This window comes from Onychostruthus taczanowskii, unplaced genomic scaffold (genome assembly GCF_017590055.1).
Source record: "Onychostruthus taczanowskii isolate IOZ18803 unplaced genomic scaffold, ASM1759005v1 scaffold266, whole genome shotgun sequence".
NCBI lineage: Eukaryota > Metazoa > Chordata > Aves > Passeriformes > Passeridae > Onychostruthus > Onychostruthus taczanowskii.
The window spans coordinates 17,017-39,553 of NW_024499973.1; the positions used below are offsets into that span (position 1 = coordinate 17,017).

At 49.2% G+C, this 22,537-nt stretch overlaps 4 protein-coding genes across 4 annotated transcripts; 3 read left to right on the plus strand and 1 right to left on the minus strand.

The window, feature by feature from the left end:
- The first annotated feature begins 416 nt into the window (after positions 1-416).
- LOC121337384 (scale keratin-like) lies at positions 417-914 on the plus strand. Its single transcript, XM_041407466.1, has one exon. The coding sequence runs from the start codon at positions 417-419 to the stop codon at positions 912-914; it is 498 nt and encodes a 165-aa protein (XP_041263400.1).
- Positions 915-5,339: 4,425 nt separating this feature from the next.
- Positions 5,340-5,708, plus strand: LOC121337385 (scale keratin-like). Its single transcript, XM_041407467.1, has one exon. The coding sequence runs from the start codon at positions 5,340-5,342 to the stop codon at positions 5,706-5,708; it is 369 nt and encodes a 122-aa protein (XP_041263401.1).
- Positions 5,709-11,194: 5,486 nt separating this feature from the next.
- LOC121337392 (scale keratin-like) lies at positions 11,195-11,515 on the plus strand. The gene has a single exon (XM_041407475.1). The coding sequence runs from the start codon at positions 11,195-11,197 to the stop codon at positions 11,513-11,515; it is 321 nt and encodes a 106-aa protein (XP_041263409.1).
- Positions 11,516-21,712: 10,197 nt separating this feature from the next.
- On the minus strand, positions 21,713-22,375 carry LOC121337393 (keratin, type I cytoskeletal 9-like). Its single transcript, XM_041407476.1, has one exon. The coding sequence runs from the start codon at positions 22,373-22,375 to the stop codon at positions 21,713-21,715; it is 663 nt and encodes a 220-aa protein (XP_041263410.1).
- Between the last annotated feature and the right edge of the window lie 162 nt (positions 22,376-22,537).

Sequence of the window (22,537 nt, forward strand, 5' to 3'; positions counted from 1 at the left end):
TCCATAAGGATTCTGAGATTCTTAATATTTGGGTTATTTTGTGATGGTTTTATTTTTAGTTGGTGTTGGACATTCATAAGTTCAAAATGGTAAAATCATTCTTTCTTCTTAGTAAAATTAGAAAAATTACCAAAGCAGCTTCCAAAACCTTGCAGAAGGTTTGTTCAGCCAATAAGAATTTTCTATGGGCTTTCTGTGGTGAGAAGGAAGTACAAGAAATTAGGAATGGGACCCCAGGAGAGATGACAGCTCAGAGAGCGAGTGATTTACAAAAACACTGATGAGAAGGAAGGACAAGCAAGACTTGAGACATAACAATTATTTTCATCCACACATCCAACTGTCAAATCTTTTAACCATTGAATTTCTGCCTTTTTCTCACTCCTCAGTGTCTGCTGACCTCCAATCCCTACAAGATGTCCTGCTACGACCTGTGCTCCACCGGCTCTGCCTGCGGCGTCCTCCGCCCCCAGCCCCTGGCTGACAGCGGGAACGAGCCGTGCGTCCGCCAGTGCCCTGACTCCACCACCGTGATCCAGCCTCCCGCCGTGGTGGTCACCTTCCCCGGCCCCATCCTCAGCTCCTTCCCCCAGGATTCCGTGGTGGGATCTGCTGGAGCACCCGTCCTTGCAGCCTCTGGGGCCTCCCTGGGCTATGGGGGCTATGGGTCCCTGGGCTATGGGGGCTACGGATCCCTGGGTTATGGGGGCTATGGATCCCTGGGCTATGGGGGTCTCTATGGATATGGGGGTTACGGATCCCTGGGCTACGGGGGTCTGTGGGGCTATGGGGGTCTGGGCTCCTGTGGCGGGTACCGGGGCCTGTATGGCTCCGGCAGAGCCTTTGGCTCTGGCTATTGCAGCCCCTACTCCTGGTACGGCCGCTACGGCCGTGGCTACTGGGGCTCCTGCTAAACCCTAGGGAAAACCCTCTGGATGATGTAGAAGGGAAAAGCAAAATGCAGATTTTTCTTCCCTTTAAATTCTTTTCTGGTACCTCCATGAGTTCAATTCCTTGTTATCTTCTTTATCACCCCTGTGGCTGAATGCAGTGACAGACTGAAGTGTCTTTCAAGCTCTGCCTGTATTTACAATCCTGATGTTGCCATGTTGTTTGTGTTCTTTTCATTCTCATTAAAACTGTTGCATCATTGAAAATCCTTGTGTTGGGCTTTTGTGTCCTCACCCACCCTGAGTTTGCCAACCTCGCTGGATAAAGCTCCCTGCTCTACATGAGGGTGCAAAAACATTGAGCAAACTCTGCCCAGAGGGGAAAATCTCCATGGAGAGTCTTCCATGAGGCTGTTTTACCCATAAATTTACAATTTCAGTAAATTTACATTTACAGAATTACAATGTAGTCACAGCATGGTGGCCAAAGTTGAGCAGAAGTTTCCTCTACATGCTGAGCAGAGGGGAATTCTTTAAATCCAAAACAAGGCCCTCTTGGGTGGTCATGGAATCACAGAATTGGGTTGGAAGAGCATTGAAGATCGTCAAGACCATGGGTTTAATTTATTTATATATTAAATACAAATAGAATTTGTGTCCATATTTTATAAGTAGCCTAAAACCCAACAAAAGCACTGCACCATAAATGTCATTATCTTCTTATGTCATCAGCAAAGCACAAAGCCACTTCCTGACTCAGGCAGATCCTTATCTCACTAGGAGTTTTCCTTATCTGGTTCAGCTGCCAAAAGATCTCAGGGCACCCATTTTCCTACAGCAAAAAGATTTGTTGAACACCACCACGTTTAGAGAACTTCTGACCAGAAAACTGAAGGAAAAATGTGAATTAAAAACAGCAAAATCTGCTGCAAAATTGAATGACTCCCAGCAGAACACAGAGCTTCCCCAGTGGTATCCAAATGACAGGTGGAGGGGATGTTCTATGTCCTGCCAGGACCTGATAAACCAGTCAGAAAATCTGCCTACCTCCTGCCAGGACCTGAAAAATAGTGAGAAAACCTGTAGTGGTGGAGAGAAGGTTAAGAAAAGCTCAGGTTATAAAAGGAGCCCTTAAGCATGGTTTAAGCCAGGCTCTAACGGAGATCCCGCAGTGCTTCCTGAGGGAAGGGACAAAGGATCTGTGTGATGACACTGGATGGTGGCTGAGCCACCACCCTCGGGTCAGGGCAATCCTTGAGTTGGTCATCGGGAAATGTGACGGTCATCAGCTGACGCCAGCTTGGCCATCACCCAGCAGAACCTTCTCTGGGACAAGGGGAAAAACTTGGAAATCTCATGGAAATGGGAAAATCCAGCGTCCAGTTCTGGGCCCCTCATGGCAAGGGGGACATTGAGGGGCTGGGGAATGTCCAGGGAAGGGAACGGGGCTGGAGCAGCTGGAAAAGGGAATGCAGAATCCTGAGGGAGCTGAGCAGGGCTCAGCCTGGAGAAAAGGGGGATCCGGGGGGATTTGGGGTCTGATCCCAGGGAACAGGGACAGGACAATAGGGAACACCCTCGAGCTGTGCCAGGGTTGGAAATTTGGGAAAATTCCTTCTGGAAAGCCCATGGAAGGGGTTGGCTGGGGAGGCTTGGAGTGGCCATCCCTGGTAGTGTCCAAGGGATTCCTGGACGTTGGTCTGGATGACCAGGTGAGCGTGGTCCCAGCTGGACTCGGTGACCTCAGAGCTCTTTTCCAACTTAGATAACTCCGGGATTCTGTGAAACTCCAGGCAGTCTCGAGGAGGGGCTTTTGGTACTTCTCTGAGCTGCTGGAGAAGGCAAGGCTCCCATTAGTGTGTTTATCACACCTGGGTCACCTCACGGGTGACGAAAGGGTTTTGCTCAATGTTTCTGTTTATGAGTTGATTCAAATTCTGACGCTGCACGAAACGCAAATTACAACCCAAAGATTTCTTTCATCTCAGCACTTTAATTGGCTGAGGTTCACGCCTGGTAACGTTCCATGAAATGCACTCAGAATGACAGCTCGGATTCTGCTGCTTCATTTATTCACCTCTCATTAGCTGGCATAATGATGCTGGCTCAGGTGTTAATCATCATTTTCATCTGCTTGAAGGTGCAAGATTTTTTCCTTTCTTCTTTGCCCATGGTAGATAAAAAATTGATGAAAACCTCAGCGCCTTCCTTGTGAAATCAGCAACTTTTATATGTTGTTGGAATTTGGACTTGGACAAAACCATTCAGAACTTTTCAGAGGAAATTACAGATATTTTTTACACCATCCAGATCCGTGTTTTGTCTCACAGATATTCAGGCTACAAACAGAGAAAATGTGAGTTAAAACATCAGCACTGAAGAAGAAACTCACCCAAATAAGTGAAAACAGATTAGTTGAGAAAATCCACTGAGGTGAGAAGCCATGAGCTGGTGAAGGGAACAGGAAGAGTTCACTTGGACAATTTTTTTTGATGTTTTATTTTTAATAATAATTTTAAGACTAATTTTAATTATGTTTCAAAGTGCTGGGCTGTTAGAACACAACCACATATTTATATTGCAATAATCATACCATATTTCATGCATAAAATATTGAGGAGGGTTTGGGAAGTGCTTAAAAACACACCCAAAAATATTTGGACACCTTTTGGGGGGAATTATTCCTGTAATCCCCTGAGGACATCCCGAAGTTTGGGGGAAAGAACCTCCCAATTTCAGTGTAACTTTGGTAGGAATGTGTTTATTTAATAAGTCATCCACAGCAAATGAGGGATTTTGAGGTGGAACCTGGCAATGAAAATAACATTGATATCCCTCTGGAAGGAAAAAAAAAAAAAAAAAAAAAAACAAAAAAAAAAAACCAAAAAAAAAAAAAACCAAAAAACAAAAAAACCAAAAACTCAGCTCCTTCCCGCAGAAAAGGGGGCGGGGAATGACCCATGATAAAAATGGCAAATCCTCCTAATTACTAAAATATTGTGTTTTCTGCACTGAGGAAAATCGGGTATTTCCCGATCCCAGCAGGCAACCCCACAATTCCCACAACGACCTGAGGTTTGTGGCTGCGGGTGCAAAACCCATCAGGAGCCTCCTTGCACCTCTCCAAGCACTAAATTGCAAAATCTGGGAGCAGAAGTGACGACAGCCGAAATCCGGAGCCCTTAAACCCAAACCTGTGCACGGCAGCAGGTTCTGACTCCGATTAAAATCATTAATGATGCTAATGAAGGAAGGGCTTAGCAAATGGGATTTAATTCCCGCTGGGAGGGATGGAGCTGCTCCATCAGGATCCGAGATGAAAGGGAGCCGGCAGCTGGAATGTGCCGACCTTGCGGGGCAGAGATTCAGGGTGGTTTTGCAAAGCCGGGAGAGTTTCGTCACTTTGGGGAGTGATTTGGGCTCGTCCGAGGTGGCGACTCCCGGGCTCGGCGTGTTCAGCCCCGGGGCATCCCAGGGTTTGTATAAAAGCAGCAGCTCTGCAGAGCTTTTCCATCATTCTCCTGCTTTTTTCCTCTCCATCAGGTAAGTCCAATGTCTTCTCATTCCTCTCCCAGCTCCATAATGACTTTGCTTTTTGATTTTTTATTCCAGTTGCTGTTCGCAACTATTACATTAATTTTCAGGACTTTGATTTCCCTCTATTCTTCTTTTTATTCTTTGAATTTTCATTTTTGCAGTATCCTGACAAGTATTTTACTGCAAGGCTTTAGGAGCCAAATCCACATAAGGCATTTTTTATTTAGGAATTTTTTTTTCCCTCTTATTTATATTTGGCCATTCTTGGACTGACAGCAGAATGAAAATTCAGGATGGCACAAGCTTTAAAATGCTGAATTTTCCTGCATTTCAGTCCCTGATTGAATCAGGGAAATTTGTCCATGTCCTGAGCTATCCAGCTGAAGAAAGAGTTTGTTTTAATTCCAGTCATTTACATATATAAAAATATAAAAATATTTAATTATTTAGTTATTTTCACCACAGTCAAAATGAAGGAAAGTAGACTCATGCTCTGACCCAGTGAATAAAATAATATTTTTACTGGGAAAAAACATTAAACATTTTACGCCCAGATATCCAGGTGGAAAAATGTTTTAAATACGTATTTTTATCTGATGAAAGAATTGTGCTCTTTCCATGCTATCCTATCGCCATCCCAGCCCAACTTCATCCCATCGCATGTCCATCTCACCCCATTCTGTCCCATCCCATCCCATCCCATCCCATCCCATCCCATCTTCATCCCATCCCATCCCATCCCATCCCACCTCTCCCAACCCCAAACCTGCTCCTATCCCACCCCAATTTTTCCCCTGGGGAAGTCTTCCCCCATTTCCCAGCTCCCCCAAACCTCCACCTGCCCCTTCCGTAGATCCTCGGTTTTCAGCAGCTCCTTCTCTCCATTCCAGGAACCTCCACCCCTGCCGGGAAATGTCCTGCTACGACCTCTGCCCCACCACCGGCGGCATCTCCTGCCCGCAGCCCGTGGCCAACAGCTGCAACGAGCCCTGTGTCCGGCAGTGTCCCGACTCCACCGCCCTCATCCAGCCGCCCCCGGTGGTGGTCACCTTCCCCGGCCCCATCCTCAGCTCCTTCCCGCAGCAGGCTGTGGTGGGATCTGCTGGAGCCCCAGCCTTTGGCGGCTCCCTGGGTTTTGGGAGTCTCTACGGCTCCGGGGCTTTCCCGGGATACGGCGCCCGCTCTGGATACGGGATCTCGGCGCTGGCCAGCGGCTCCTGCGGCCCCTCGGTGTCGCGCCACTTCAGCCGCCTCTCCCGCGGCTCCTGTGGGCCCTGCTGAGAGCAGCGGAGCTTCCAAGGAATCCCGGGAATGCCCAAATCCACAGCCAGGAGCATGAGGGGTCGGTGTTTCCATGGCCCCCTTCGCATTCCTGATCTTTCTCCTACTTCTTGTTCGGCACCTCCTCATTGTTTGCTCTCGCTGCCTGTTCCGGCATTCCCGATTTATTGGACTGATGTGCGACAGCCCATTCCTGATTTATTGGACCAGCATGGGACAGCCCATTCCCTATTCTGGCATTCCCAGTTTATTTAACAAGTGTGGGACAGCACATTCCCTGTTCCAGCATTCCTGATTTATTGGAACGGTGTAGGACAGCCCATTCCCTATGGATTTCACCCACAATGACCTCGGACAACAGCCAGGAGAAGCTGGCTGAGGACATCTCGGAGGAGGACTTTGGTTGGACTTTCCCCAGAATTTTCTGGGAATGGATTTTCCCCAAAATTGTCCAGGAATGGATTTTCCGTGTTCTGTGATCTCTGTCTTTGCAAAGGGGCATTTCTTGCTCATTAAAAATTCATTGCATCACACAGCAGCCTCCTGGTTTCCCTTTTTCTCCCTTTTCCCCCCTTTTCCCCTTTTTTCCCATTTTTTCCCTTCGCCTCCTGATCTGCCCACAGGCAGGTCTGAGCTGCTCCCCAAGGAGGAGCACAGCCTGAATTTACTTGGTTTTCCAAATCTTTCTGCAATAAAACTCCTCAGGGGCAGTTTTCCATCCTTTGAAGGTTAAAAAAAAATAATTAAAATAACAGAATTCCAGCATCATTCAGTTTGGAAAAGGCCATGGGCAAAACTGACAGGACATGGGGAATTTATCAGGTAAAATGATTCTGGGTTGTTTTATTTAACAAGGAATTATGGAATCAGGGAATGGTTTGGATTGGGAAGGAACTTCAAAGGCCATCCAGTCCAACCCCTCTGGCTTTCTCTCACTAGAACAGGTTGCTCAAAGCCCCCTGAACACTGCAAAAATCAAAGATTACAGACATTCTTATTAAATTATTTTGATTAAAAAAAAAAAAAGGGGGCGGGGAATGAGCTAAAAAAGAAGATATTTCTTCAGTGTGCTTGAGGAAGAATCTCATTTAAAACACCTGAATGCTCCTCCAATTGAAAAAATGATAAAAATGGCAAATCCTCCCTTTGCCAATCCCATGGGAATCTGACCCTGGCAGGATGCTGGAATCCATCAGGGCACATCCCTGGGCCTTTTTGCCTGCAGGGAAATTGCCAGCCCGGAGCACCTAAAAACACATTAAAGATTTTGCCAGCCAGGAGCACCTAAAAACCATTAAATAAACACTTTACCCATTACATAAAGTCTAGAAATCAAACATGAGAGGTTTAATTGGCATCGGGATCTGCCCCGAGCTGGGATTCCGCGTTTGCAACGCCTTTAATGAGTCAGCTGCTGATTGCATCTCAATTAACAGCCCTTCCCTTGTCCTGGGACTGAGCACGGGGTAAGACAAGGGTGCAGTGACCTCTGGGGTTCAGAGCAGAGTTTTTCTCATCCTTGGAGTTTTCTCCCCGCTCCCAGGAATTCTCTGTTTGGGTGGCAGGTGGTTCAGGAGCCTCAGTTGCTGCCATTGGAATTTTTCTGTCCTTTTCTTCTTCAAATTGTGCCCGTGAACTTCAGGAAATGTCACAGGCACATCCCAGTGTGGCAGTGGCCAGAAAATGATGATTTTTATATCAAATTGCCTCCATAATCAGGGGTCACAGGACCAGAGGCTGCTCCAAAATAGAGACGGAAAAAGGAGGAGAAAACCCCCTAAACTTTGAGACATTTTCGGATCTTTTGCCTATGTTTTTTTCTTTTCCTTCCAAGTCCAGGGAGAATTAAGGAATTAAAGGTTAAAGAATTGTCCTTTGCGGTTTCATAGAACCAGAAAATGGTTTGGAAGGGACCTTGAAGATCTTTGATTTATGGGCAGGGACTCCTTCCCCAATCCCAGGTTGTTCCAACTTGTTCTTGGATAATTCCAGGGATGGGGCAGCCAGAAATTCCCTGGAAAAGAGAATTTCCCCACTCTCCCAGGGTAGAGTGGGTTGCTCTGCAGGAAACACTTTAAAACTCTAATTGATTTTGATTTATTTACGGGAAAGTTCAAGGAACTCACAGAATTCTACCAAAAATTTGCCTTTCAGGTAAAAATTCCTGTGGGAATTTCCAGGGGAAGTTTTCCAATGAAAGTTTTCCCCCCCAGGCTGTTTTTAAACAATGAAAAAACTGTAAAATTACCGTGTGGGGATCTAATTAAATCAGGAGCCTGGGGCAGGCATTGAGACACAAATAATCCGAGTCACCCGTGTTTGACTTTCTTTGGGAACAGGGAACAGCCACGCCTGCCCTGAGGGAAGATCCGAGTGGGATTGGGAGGGTTCCAAAACCTCTTTATCCCTCTTGGAATGACTTTGTGTCACCGCAGAAAGGTGTGGAAAGGCACCAGAAGCTGCCACGCTCACCCAGACTGGCAGAAAACCCCCCAAATTATGGCTAAAAACCACAGGAAAACTCTGGATTTTGATGCACAATGGTTTAATGAGAAAGGAGGAAGAGAAATATCAGATGACCACGGGCGGGGGGTGGATGACAGCCCGGGAGTCCCCGCAGGAGGTGACACAGGGCTGGTTCCAGGTGTCGGCGCAGGGCTGGGGGCAGGAGATCGCACAGGGGGCCAGGCAGCGGGAGCTGGAGCTCTGTCTGTAGGAAGACATCTTCTGGGATTGGGGATGGGTCTGGAACCACAAAGCCGAGGCAGCAGGAAGGTCGGAGACCGATTTAGTGGAGGTTGGGCTGGGAAGAGAAAGAACGAACAGCAAAAAGGTCACAAAGAGGCTCAAAATTTGGGGTTTTCCATCTTCTCATGTCCTTGTCTCCTGTGCCTCCCAACTCTTAATTATGGAGTCAATTTGACACAAAAATACTCCCCAAAATTAACAGTAAATCCCAAATTAACAGTAACCTCCAAAATTAACAGTAAATACCAAATTAAGAGTAAATCCCAAAATGAACAGTAACTCCAAAATGAACAGTAAACCCCAAAATCACCAGTAAACCCCAACCCCTGCCCTGGCCCTGCTGGCCCCACAATTCTGGATCCAAGCAAAGCTCAGATCAGATCCCGACAGTTCCAGGAACAATTCCAGGCTCGGACTTACCCCTGTGGAGCTCGGAGCGAGTCGGAGGGTTTGCTGGAGCAGCCCAGAGACAAGAGGGTTTTTATACCTTTTCTTGGGCAATCAGCTGGAGCTGAAACATCCACGGCTGATGAATGATTCAAGAAAAATTCCCTCCACCTCTCACTGGCCCAGATAAACTGATTATTTCGCTCAGCAATTATTACTGTTGTTGTTACATCCATGGCATTACTCAGGCACAGTAATGATTTATTTTTTTTTTTTAATATTCATTGTTGCTTTTTCCTACTTCTGGGATTGCTTCACGATTGCTCAGAGCTTGATCCATCAGCATGAGGTGCTGACATAGCACGGATTCCACCCTGCTTTTTCCGAGGAAAAGGGAATTGTGCAATTTCTCCCATTATTGACCCACAGTAACTCTGGCTAGAGGCACGTTTGTCCACAGGCACCTTCCTATGGAATTCGGGAATGGGAAGAGCTCCTTCCCATCCTCCTCGTCAAGGAGCACTCCCAGCTTCATGAAATGTCCAGGGGGAGTAACCGGGGAGTTTTTCGGGAGAAATCCACATCCACTTTTTAGGGAATCTGTGGGATCAGCACTGCTGAGGGAGGAGGATTCATGGATTGGGGTGAGCCAGGTCAGGGAGGGGATCCATGCATCACCCCTGGAAAACCTGGGAATGTCCAGGTGCAGCTCCAGCTGAGGCAGAGGTCTGGCTGCAACTTCAGCAGATTTGCTCCTCAGATTCCTCCCTCTCCAGTCATTCGTGGATTACATTTCCTGTTGTGTCTCCATTTTCCATACCCAGCATTTTTCCCAAATTTCCTCAAGGAATGAGCTCCCTCCCCCAAAAATACCTCCCCTTTATGGAGTTATAAACTGAACAGTGGGGTTTTGAGTAGCCCTGAGAATTCTGTCCCAAAATGTCCACTTTATTCCATTTTTTCCATTGGTAACTGTTAGGGTAGGAAGCCTGAGGGAGCTTTTCCTGGGGTTTCCCAGAGTTTTCCCAACCCTTGGAATTTTCAGTTAAGACGATTCACCCAAACCAAAACCAGGACTAGGAAAAACCAGGGAAGGAGAAATTGTGGGGCCACAGCCTCAAGGAGCTACCCCTGCCCCAACCACAGCTGGAAATCCCTGTCCCAACCTCCCCATCCTCCTAAAAGGGCAAAAGGAGAAATCCATTGGGATCAACCCAAATGAACCCTAAAATTCTTCCTTTTGGCTCCTGGTCTTTGATCCTCCTCCTCTGCTCTGCTGTGTTGAGATCCCACTGGGAATTCCGTGCTCAGTTCTGGTGTCTCCAAGCCATGAAGTTGCTCATGGGACTGGAGCCCCTCCCCTTTGGATCCAGGCTGGGAATGTTGGGAATGTTGAGCCTGTGGAGACCCCAGAGCCCCTCCAGGATCTGCAGGGGCTCCGGGGAAGCTGGAGAGGGATTTTTCCTCAGGAATTGCAGGGACAGGACACATGGAATGGGGTCAGGGGGACAGAGGGGGAATTTGGGTGGGATTTTGGGGAGGAATTGTTCCCTGTGAGGGTCTGGCCCAGGAAATTCCATGGATTTCCCACCCCTGGAAGTGTCCAAGGCCTGGCTGGTCTATGGAAGCTGTCCCTGCCTGTGAAGCAATTCCACAAAAAAACCCCAAAAAACCAAAAAACAACAACATTCCCCAGCATTTTTACCAACTTAGCAAAATCAGCAAAACACTGCAGGAAGTGAAACTGCTTCCAAAAAAACTCAAGGAAGAAACTGGAGGGTGTTGGGAGAAACTGATAATTGTTTTGAGGCAGATAAAACAGTCGGAGCCCGGGCAGGGATCGCCTCCCCAGGGTTGGGAAATGTCGGGGATGGCTCAACCCCCGCGGGCAATCCCGGGATAGGATAAAAGGCTCCCGGCTCCCAATTCGGAGGGAGGGAGGGAGGGAGGGAGGGAGGGAGGAGAGAAGGAAAGGGTTAAGGGAAAAAGAGGAAAAATCTGAAATTTTGGAGACGAGATGCCTGGAAGGGATGGAAGGAGGCAGGGGGAGAGACAGAGGGAGAGGGACAGGGAGAAGGGAAAACAAGAGAGAAAAATCGGAGTTTTTCCAGAGCAGGTGTTTGAGAGGGAGGGATGGAAGGAGGAGGAGAGAGGGACAGGGAGACGAGAGAAAGAGCAAAATCTTCTGAGATTTTGGAGTTTTTGGAGGGAGGGATGGAAGGAGACAAGGAGGGAGGAGGAGAGGGACAGAGAGGGAACAATACGAGCAGGGGCTCTGCTGCGCTGGTTTCCAACCCTCTCTCCTCCCCTCCCTCCTCTTCCCGCAGCAGTTCCAGCTCTCTCCTCCCAGGATGTCCTTCTCCAGCCAGCTCAGCTCCCGCTGCTCCGCGCCCTGCGCCGTGTCCTGCCCCCAGCCCTGCGCCGACACCTGGAACCAGCCCTGTGTCACCTCCTGCGGGGACTCCCGCGCTGTCATCCACCCCCCGCCCGTGGTCATCACCTTCCCGGGGCCCATCCTCAGCTCCTGCCCCCAGGAGAGCATCGTGGGGTCCGCATTCCCAGCGGGAATGGAGCGCTCCGCCGGCCTGCAGGGCTCCCTGGTCTATGGAGGCTTCTTGTCCTCCTCCAGGAACGCCTGGAGCCAGCGCTCCGGGGGCTGCGGGCCCTGCTGAGCCGGGAAAGGGATGGGGAAACCTGGGGGAGCCGCAGCAGGAGCTGGGGCAGGAGCTGAGCGGGGGGACGTGGCTCTGTGGGGCCGGGAGATGGTCAGAATCCATGGAAATAGAATCCATGGAAATATGCTCAGGATCTATGGGAGCTGCTCAGGGTCCATGGAAAATGTTCAGGATCCATGGGAACTGCTCAGAATCCATGGGAACTGTTCAGGATCCATGGAAAATGTTCAGAATCCATGAGAACTGCTCAGAATTCATGGGAACTGCTCAGAATCCATGGGAAATGTTCAGAATCCATGAGAACTGTTCAGGATTCATGGGAACTGCTCAGAATCCATGGAAAATGTTCAGAATCCATGGAAAATGTTCAGGATCCATGGAAAATGTTCAGGATCCATGAGAACTCAGAATCCATGGGAAATGCTCAGCATCCATGCAAACCCCTCAGCACCCCTGGGATCTCCTCAGCACCCCTGGGAGCAGCTCTTCCTCTCCCCCTTCTTGTTTTTAATGTCATTTTTCTCTGAATTTGCCTCTTCCCTCCTTAGCTGAATTGTTTGCCCACTTTTATCCCAATAAACTTCTGTGTTTGCATTCAAATCTCTTGGATTTCTTCTCTTTTTTCATAAAACCTCTGCAAACCCATGGGACCAAAGTATCCCATTATCCCAGAGATCTTGGGAGGAGGGTTTGGCTCTTCCAGGGAATGTTCTTATGGATTCACCTGTCAGAAAATTCCCATTTCACCTTCCCAGGGAACAAGGTGGGGCAGAGCTTGGAAAAAAATTCCATGAAAAATTACGTATCCACTGCAGAACTGCTCCAAGATCTCATCCCACCCGAACAGAAAACTCCAAATCGTGATGCAGAAGGGATTTTATTTGGGCTGAGAAATGGGATTCATCCCGTGACAGCAGCGCCGCCCGGAATTCCAGGGAAATTCAGAGGGAATTACAGAGGAATTCGGGCAAATTCACAGCAAGGCAGAATCGGTGGGAGCGGCGAGCGGGGATCCGATCCAGAGGGAACTGCGGGGCTGGAATCACTCCTGGGATGGTTTCTGGGATCATTCCTGGGATGAAGGAGCGGCCCCGGCCCCTCTCGGAGCCTTCCCCTCACAATTTGCAGATTTACTCTTTTTTCTGCTGGTTTTGGTCATCCAGGGATCCTTTGCCGGGCTTAGGAGGGCGGGGGTGGGACGGGAAGGGATTTCGGGGGTAGGAGGGGTAGGAATTTTGGGAATGGCAGGGGTAGGAATTTTGGGAAAAGCAGGAGGAGGAGGAGTAATTCCAGCCACCAGAAGAGGCTCCGGGTTCGCAGGAGCTCTGGACACCTCCGGGCCCGAAGGAATTTCCCATTCCCGCTGGGAATGGGGATCCCACGATGCTCTCCTGGGGGCAGGAGCTGAGGGTGGGCCCCGGGAAGGTGATGACCACGGGCGGGGGGTGGATGACAGCCCGGGAGTCCCCGCAGGAGGTGACACAGGGCTGGCTCCAGGCGCTGGCCACGGGCTCTGAGCAGGACATGGGGCAGAGCGGCTGGGAGGACATCGCGGGGCTGGAGGTGACACAGAGGGGACAACGTGAGGGGACAGAGCAAAGGGGAACTCTCATTTATTAATTAACTAATAATTATTAATTATTAATTATTAATTATTATTTACTATTTGCTTGTTATTTGTTATTTGTTATTATTTCATCATTATTTATTATTACCCTTATTTATTTATTTATTTATTTATTAGAATATTCGTATTTCCAATGTTCGCATATTCCAATATTCACATTTCCAATTTTAACATTTTCAGTGTTCGTAGTTCCAGTGTTCATATTTCCAATATTAATTAATTAATTAATTAATTCATTCATTCATTCATTCATTCATTCATCTTTTCAATATTCGTCTTTTCCATATTCGTATTTCCAATACTAATCTCTTCAATGCTTATTTTTCTAATACTCATATTTCTTATATCCATTTATTAAATTAATCTCAGAATTAGCGAGTTTTACCTCATTTATTTCCGACTGTTCTGTTCCCAAATCTTGAACCATCTCCCACCCCTCCTTGTGAATTTTCTAGAGGCAAATCGAACAATTTCGGAGCTCAAACCCTGCCCGACCCCCCAGACCTGACTTACGCGGTGGCAGAGCAGGAGATGGAATGAGAATCGCAGAAAAATGATTTAAAATCTCTCTGCAGGAGCTTTTATATAGCTCCTCACTTCGCCCCGGGGGAAGGGAACCACTCCTGTCCTCTTTGTCCCCATTGTCCCTCAAATGCGTTTTTCTTTTTTGCTTTTGTCTCTCAATCAAGGTAATTGTGGCCATTGTTTCTCCCCAAACTCCACCTGGCGCTCCTTTAAATCCCGGAGATTTCGGGATGTCAGACAGGGAGGGCGATTCCCACCCTTGGCACAACTTCCGAGCTGAAGATTTATTTTGCTGCGAGCTTTCATATCGATATTTCCCCCCCATATTTTACCAAAAATCTCCCAATTCAATATCCCCGCTTGGATCAGCCTCTCCATCCCCTGTTTTTGTTTCTCCAAACAAAGAATTCCTGGCTCAGAGCCGGCGCAGGAGATGAAAGATGCGAGGCCTTGGGCTCCTCCCTGGATCTCCTTCCCCTCTGAATCAACAGCCGGGGCTGGGATTTCACCTCAGACTTTTTAATAATCCCCGTGAGGAAATCGGCACCAAAAATTGCTCAATTCCCGCGGTGTGTCGGGAAAACCAGGAGTTGGGTGCGAAAAACAAGGCTTTGACATCGCCCGAGATCAGAGAGCACCGAGATGGGGAGGGGAGGAATAAAATTAAATTAAAATTAAATTGTTTTGGCAGCAGCTCCAGCCGGTGCCTTCACAGGGGAAACGCGATTTCCAGGGAAGGAGCCACACAGAAATCCACAGATCATTCCCAGCCCCTGAGGAGGAGGAGGAAGGTTTTGGGGTGAGGATGAAGAAAGATAAACAATGATTCAGGAATTTGGAGATGTTTTTGACAGAGATCTTTGCTTCTCCCATGGTCACTCCTGACTCAGGACCCCGCGCCCGCTCCAGACTTCCCCCAGGAGCTGCTGAGCCCGCAGAAAATCCCGCTTTATTAAGCATTAATTAGCAATAATCACCTTTTCCCTTGCTCTTTCCAGGCCCGCACCTCCCACGCGAGATGGGGAATCACGGGAGGCTCCGCTGATGGTTTTTATTTTTATTTTTTTTCTTTTTTCTGGCGGAGATGATTAAGAGAAACCCGGAGGATTTATAAAAACATCCCGCAGCAATGCGGGGAACCTCTGGGAGGAGATCTCGGGCACGGCCGGGACTTGTCAGCCCGATTAATGTAATTAAAATTTCATTATCCCCTGGAAATTTAATTTTTTTCTGACACTGAAGGGCCCAAATTCCCATTTTCCAAAATTACCCAGAACTTGTGGCTGGGAGGAAACCGCCATCGGTGATTCCTGGAAATCAAACGGAGCATCTGGGAGAGAAATGAGGAATCCCAGAGAGGTGGAATAACCCCAGGGCAGGGAGGTGCAGAAAATGATTTTTAATGGGCACGAGAAGCAGAACCAGCGCTCACAACAACACAAAATGAACACGGACACTTTTAATATCCCTAATTCCCACCAGACTTCCCGTTTTCCTCACAATTCAGCCCCTCATCCTTGGAACCGAACCCCGGGGAAGTTTTCACCAGGGACCAAATTGCCTTTTTTTTTTTTTTTTTTTTTTGGCAAATTGATTATTCCAGTCTTAGGGCACGTAACACAAATAAGAGTTGATTAACATTAAATTAACATTCCAGGTCCAGGCGTAATCCAGCCTGGGAGTGTTTGGGAAGCGTTCTGCCTCCCTTTGTTGTGCGGAAGCCCTGGGATATTTTGGGGCGGGGGTAATTGCGGGAATGACCCGGAATTCCAGCTCCAACGTGGCCATTAGGGAAGAATGAACCAAACATGGTCTTTAGGATAAAAACAGTGCCTGGAATGGCTTGGAATGGGATGAGCAGAACACGCCTGGCATCCCAAACTGCCTGGAGGGATCCCTTGCTGGCACCGACTCCTGGAATTTGGAGCTCCGGGTCCCTCCCTGTCACTGCCGAGAGGTGGAGAAGAGTCCTTGGAAAAGCAGTTCAGGAAAGTTTGGATGCAGAAATGTGGAAAACAGCTTGGGTTTGGCTCAGTTCCCTTTGTTTAGAGGGAAGAAAATCCCCAAACAGATCTGGGTATAAACCGGACACTAAAAATTCCCGTTTTGCTTCAATCTGAAGGTTTTATCCTGGAAAATGCATAGCCAGGTCTTTTTAGGGATGAAATCTCTTATCCCAGGAATTTAACCCAAAATTGTACCTTTAGTCAAGTTTGGAGCAGTCCAGGAAGAGCCTGGAGGTCGCCTGTCCCTCTATCCAAGGCTGAGTGTCCCCAAGAGAGCCCAAGGAGCAGAGGAAAAAGGGAATTCGGAACGGGTTTGATGCAGCAGCATTTTAATGGGAATGCAAAGTGGAGTCGAACATTTGCAGAGAGAATAATGCAGACAAAGAGGAGCCGACTCCGAGAAAAGCCCAAAATCACCCAAAATCACCCAAAATCGAGATCACCCACTCCAGCCTGACTCCTTCCAGCCTGACACCCCCTCCCCTCACACTTGCTGAGACCTTCCAATCCCTACCATTCCCCAAATCCCTCTGTTTCGATCCACGCTCGGTGTCAAACTGGGCAGAGAAAGTCCAAAGCACAGACAGAAGAGGCAAAACCCCAAGAAGAAAGAAAAGCCTGAACTAAACTAAAGCTCTATCCTAGACTTAAAACACAGGGTCCTGGTTTCCAGCGGCGCTTCCCTCTCCGGCAGCCTTCGGGTCACATTCCATATTCCTTCACTTTTTCCCTCGTTCCTTTCCGTGGTTCTTTCCCTCAAAAACCGCTCAGATCTTCTTGCAGAGGCCCCTCTGGCACGGGTGCTTCCAGCGGGTGGAGAAGGTGTAGGAGCGCTCGGGGACGCACTTGGTGGCACAGGGCGTGGCACAGGGCGTGGCGCAGGGCGTGGTGCAGGTGGGGACGCACTTGGTCACGCACTTGGTGGCACAGGGGCTGGCACAGGGCGCCGCGCAGGGCGCGGGGCACGGCGGGGCGCACTTGGTGGCGCACTTGGTGGCACAAGGTGGGGGACAGGGCGGGGGACAGGGCGGGGGACAGGGCGGAGGACAGGGTGGGACACAGGGCGGGGCACAGGGTGGGGCACAGGGCGGGGCACAGGGCGGGGGACAGGGCGGGGCACATTTGGTGGCGCACGGAGCAGCGCACGGAGTGACACAGGGCGGGGCGCACTGGGTGACACACGGGGGGTCACACTTGGCCACGAACTGGGGCACGCAGCAGGACTCCAGGCACTCCAGGCCCTTCTGGCCCGTCCCGATGGGCACGCCCGCCTCCAGCGCCCCGGCCAGCTCGGCCGACTCGGTGGAGCCCACCACGGTCTCCTGCGGGTACGTGGTGAGGATGGGCCCCGGGAAGGTGACAACCACGGGTGGCGGGAAGATGATGACCCGCGAGTCGGGACAGGCCACCACGCAGGGCTCGTTGCAGGCGGCGGCGCGCGGGTCAGGGCAGGGTTCGGCGCACATGGTTTTCTCGCAGGACATCTTGCGGCTGGGCTGGACCTGAAAGGAGGGGATAAATGTCAATCCCAAGGAACTGGAGGGATGGGATCAACCCCTGGAAAGGCACAAGGTGGTGGGTGGGTTGATAACTGCTCTGCTCTGCTTGGCTTGGCTCTTCTTTGTGACCTTCCAGAGCCCTGGGATCCCAAACACCTCCCTGGGGACACCAAACCACCTCTTTTGGGAACACCAAGCCACCTCTTGGAGCACATCAAAACACCTCTTTGGGGACACCAAAACACCTCTTTGGGGACACCAAATGACCCCTTTGGGGCTGTTGTTTAATTAATATCTGTTTTCTCCTGTGCAATTTGGGCTCCAGAGGTGGAGCTCAGTAAAATGAGGGTAACACATAAACCACTGTAGGAATGGACAACATGGGAGGTTTTACTGGACCCAATTTGGACAAAGTCTGGGCTAAGAAGATAAAAATCCAAGGAATGTCATCCCTATGATGGAACTGATCCATAAGGATACCAACAATTATGGATTTAGTGCAGTCAGTTCATAAAAGGTCCCTTTGCCACAGATATTGAGCACAAAACTCACTAGGAAAATTCAATAAAAACCTTTTGCAAGATCATGACGAAAAACTGAAGCACAACAATAACCTGAGAGCAGCTGTCCCAAATTTAAATTTCAGAGGGATTAAAACTGTTCCCAAACCAGGGCTGAATTTTTGTTTCTAGTTTTGAAATAAATTTAAGGGTGGGGATTTGGAAAACAGCGCAAAAGTCCATTTCAAGTTGTCATTTCAACCTTACTCAAATTCCACCTCAAAGCATTGAGTGAAGGAGCCGCTTAATCTGTTGTTGCAGATTAAATTGAATATTTTGGGCTCAGCCCAGGTGATTATTTCTTTTTTAAGCTGCATATTGGAGAAGGCTGGGTGGGGTTGAGTTTGACTCAAGCCATTTTTGTTTTCTTTCCTTGTTCTAAACACGATGCCCAAATGTGAATAATTCACCCAAATTTAAACCCTAATCCAGGTACTCTCCTGAGCTTCCCACCCTTTAAATTTGCTACAACTCTGAATTCCCTGTCCTTAACTTGACGCTGATCAGAGACCAAAGCAGAGGAAAGAAATAACTTAAAACCAGACCTAAACTCAGAGCAAAACACATCCCAAGCAGATTCAAATATTCTCGCTTTGCATAAAACCAAAGCTTTGCATAAACAGAACAAAACCACCTAAAGCAGCTCTCCAAGTTGACATTTTTCAGGTCATTCCCATATCTCCTGGATAGGAAAACCAGGAATTTTGTAGGACCACATCCACAGGGATCTTGTGTCCTCATCCACAGGCAAGTGCAGCCCATCTCAATATTTCTAAAACTCGTGTTTAAATTTCCACACCACCTTTGCCCAAAATCAGATAAAAATTGGAAGTCACAAAGTCAGAACCGCCCCACCAGGTGGAAGCTGCTGGCGAGGTATTTTAAGGTTACCTAAAGGTTGTATCCATTTAATTTCCATAAAGAAATTGAATTAAATGGTTTTAATATTATCTAGATTGCAAATAAATTTTTAAACTTTGATCCCACAGCACTTCTGGATGAATAATCAAAATTATTTTGAATATTCCATGAAAATAAATGGAATTGTTTTCCAGAACAGCAGAACACGAATCCAAAATTCTGCACTGAGTTAAACGTAAACATTTTTAAAATTAGACTCATTTTATTATTTTAGGAAGAAGTTATATCAGAATCCAACTTACTCAGTTCACCGAGGAGAAGCCAACAGGACCCGCTGGAAGCTCCCTGAGTCAGGAATGGTTTTTATATCCCTGGCTGGACCACCAGGCTGATGCAAGAAAATAACGTCATATTTGAGCATTAGGTCCCATTACTCCCCAAACCAAATTTGAGGGGTAATTACAGTAATTGCTTTGCTTTGCTCACTGTTTGTGTTGATTACCCTTTTCTCACCAGCACGTGACCACCGTTGTTTGGTCCCGGATTCTTCTCATTTCAGAGTTTTGAGGCCCAAATTTATCCCTGCAGCTCTGCCAAGGTGAAAACCTGGGCTGAGCTCAGCTTTGCAGGAGCTCCTGAGCTTTGCAAGGCTGGTCCTTGCAGCTCCTTAATCCCAGGATTTGTTTTCCTGGCCTCCAAGAATGCAGCAGAGCCTAACCCAGCATTAGCCGTGAGTGTTCCCGGCTGCTTCCAAACTTGTTGGGACGTGTTTATGGGAACGGCTGGACTGGAGTGGCCGAGTCGGCTCCCAGAACCACTCCCGGCTGAGCCCGTGGGGCTCTGGCTCCTCGTTTGGTGTCCGAGTCCAGGATCCGACTCATCCCAAGTTCCAAACCTCAAGGAGTTCCACCTCAGTGTGAGGGAGAACTTCCTTCCATGGAGCTGCTGCCCAGGGAGGGCAGAATTCGGATTGTCCCTGTCTGGAGTCATCCCAAACCCACATGGATGTGTCCTTGTGTCACCTGCCCTGGGAGATCACTTCCAAGCCCAACAATCCTGGGATTCTGGGATATAAAACAGCACCGGGAGTTGATGTGGCTGGTGGAGCCCTGGTTTAGCACAAAACTCCTCCTCTGCCACAAAATTCGTGCCCGAGAAGAAATCGGAAGTGGGAAAGTCCCTTTTGGGAAAAGTGGGATGGTCAGAGGGATCCTGGTATGGGATAAATCACTCCATCCGCAGTTCCTTTCTTGGTGGTTTTGGTCACCAGAAAAATGCTGGAGTGTGGAGGAGTGTGGGAAACTCGGGGCGAGGGGAGAAGCCACCGAAGACAATAATTCCTTGCTGAACACAGGGAAAACCAGGAAAAAACCCCAGGATTTATTTAAGGTCGCTCAGGACAACTTTGGATCTAGAGGACAAAGAGTTACAGCCCCAGTTGGTGCTGGGGTGAAGCAGAAATTCATGGCATGCTGGAAGCTCAGCCCCCAAGGTGAGAGAAGCCCAGTCCCATTTAAATCCCCAAATATTCCCTGATTTGGGAAGGTGAGTGTTTGGCCAAGTGGATTGAAATGGTATCATTAGGATAACAAACACAGGGGCAGGCTTTTAATCCCAAAGAACCAGAGGGATCCGAATTCCCGAGGCTGAGTCAGGGGAATCACGTGGGTGGCCCTGACACATTTGTTTGGAAGGGACGCTATGATTCAGTCCTGGTTTAATACCCACAGCCTGTCATTAACTTCAGAGAGCCACGGCGCTTTGCATGGGTAAAACATGAGTGGGTGTTTGCAAAACCATCCCCAAGCATTTCCTCACAGCATTCCCCACGAGTGCTTTTGCCCAGGGGAGCCTCTGGGATCGCTCTGCTTCCAGGAGGGAATGCAGAGCACGGAGGTCGTGACAAAAATAAACCAAAAAAAAAGCCAGGAAGGAGGGAAGTGAGCCCAGGAAATGAGCCCAGGAAATGTTGGGGGTGCTCAAAAGCAACTATTTTGGGGTGGCAGGTCCTGGGGTTGTGGTGTCAGCATGATCCAGGGCTCCTCAGCTGAGTGTGACACAAAATTCCAGAGCTGGGAAGGTGGGATGGGCCCCTGAGAGAGGATTTTAAAGGAATCACAGAAATGGGATGGTTTGGGTGGGAAGGGACCTTAAAAATCCCCTCATCCCATGCCCTGCCATGGGCAGGGACACTTCCCACCATCCCAGGCTGCTCCAATTCCCATCCAGCCTGGCCTTGGACACTTCCAGGGATGGGGAATTAATGGATCAGGATCAGGATCAGTAGGACCTGTCAGGGTCTGCTTTCCCTGGAGCAGCCCAGCCCAGCAACCTCTGGCAGCTTCGGAAAAGTTTGGAGACTCTGGAATTCCTTTTCAGCTCCTTTCAGCAGCGCCAGCCCTGCCAGGAGGATTCCTCCTCCTCTCTCCTTAACAGCAGCAGCCTCCTGCAGCTTTTATCCAGTTTTTGGCTCTCTCGGGGGCATTCCCAGCTCCAGGTCCTCATTCCTTGCCAGGTTCCATGCCCAGGAATTCCCCAAAAGCCCCTTGGAAGGGAAGAGCCATTCTCCCATTCCTGGCACGAATTCCCTTCCCCAGAGCAGCTCCAGAGGGAGCTTTTGAGCCCGACTTCAGCATGCAGGAGTGAATTTCTTCTCCTGCATGTTTTTATTTATTTATGTGGATAAAATTGGGGATGAGGAAGTAGTTGTGGAATCCTGGTTGGAAAAGGATTTCAGACTTCAAACTGGTGAAGTTAGTAAAGGTGTTGTGAGCAGGAAATATAAATAAATATTAATTATTCGAGAAGTTTTGGATAGGGAAGTGTCTGGAGAGGTCTGAAAGAAGGTCGGGGGGGTTCCAACTCTCCCAAATTCCTGAATTAGGCATAAAGATGAGTTGGAAAAAGGAGCTACAATGGAAAAAAAACCACCAAAACAATGAGAATTTGAATGCAACAGAACTTTAATGGCAAGGAAGGGTTCAGGGCAGAACCCTTTGGGAAATGATGCAGATCCACAAAAGCCGGAGAAGGTGATTCCTGGGATGTCCCTGGCTTGCAGCTTCCCCAGGAGCTGAGCCCAGCCTGGGGCTGCTGCTGAGGGAGTCGGGGCTGCCTCAGAAATAAAAGGAGCCACAGTTTCCTCCTCCAAACCTCCTGGAGCTGGAGCTGCCCCCTCCATAGGATCCCACTCCACAGGAGCCACCCCCAAAGGAGCTGCCCCCACCGCAGGAACCCCCGAAGCCCCCACCCGAGGAGCCGAAGGATCTTCTGCCCCCAAAGGATCTGCTCCCTCCGTAGGAGCCCCCAAAGGAGCCACCTCCATAGGATCTCCCAATTCCACCCATGGAACCACCTCCATATGATCCACCCATGGAACCGCCTCCGTAGGATCCACCCATGGAACTACCTCCATAGGATCCCCCAATTCCACCCATGGAACCGCCTCCGTAGGATCCCCCCATGGAACCCCCTCCAATGGATCCCCCAATTCCCCCCATGGAGCCGCTGCCCCCTCCGTAGGATCCCCCAATGGCGCCCCCGGACCCAGAAGATCCCATGGCCCCCGATGGGAAGGAGGTGCCCACGATGCTCTCCTGGGGGCAGGAGCTGAGGATGGGCCCCGGGAAGGTGATGACCACGGGCGGAGGGTAGACCACGGCCCGCGAGTCCCCGCAGGAGGTGACACAGGGCTGGCTCCAGGCGTCCGCGTAGGGCTGGGGACAGGACACCTCGCACGGGGACGAGCAGCCGCTGCTCACCATCGCTCCTGACGACATTCTTGGGATGGACAGCAACCTGCGGCAGCCCAGAATCAGAATGGCAGTGCCCAAAATTCCAGAGGAAAAAGAAATCCTGCTCTGGTGCTTTCCATGGGCAGGAAAAAAGGGGGGAACGAGAGTTTAGACAGGTTCCTGACAACATCTTTTGTGATAGAGGGA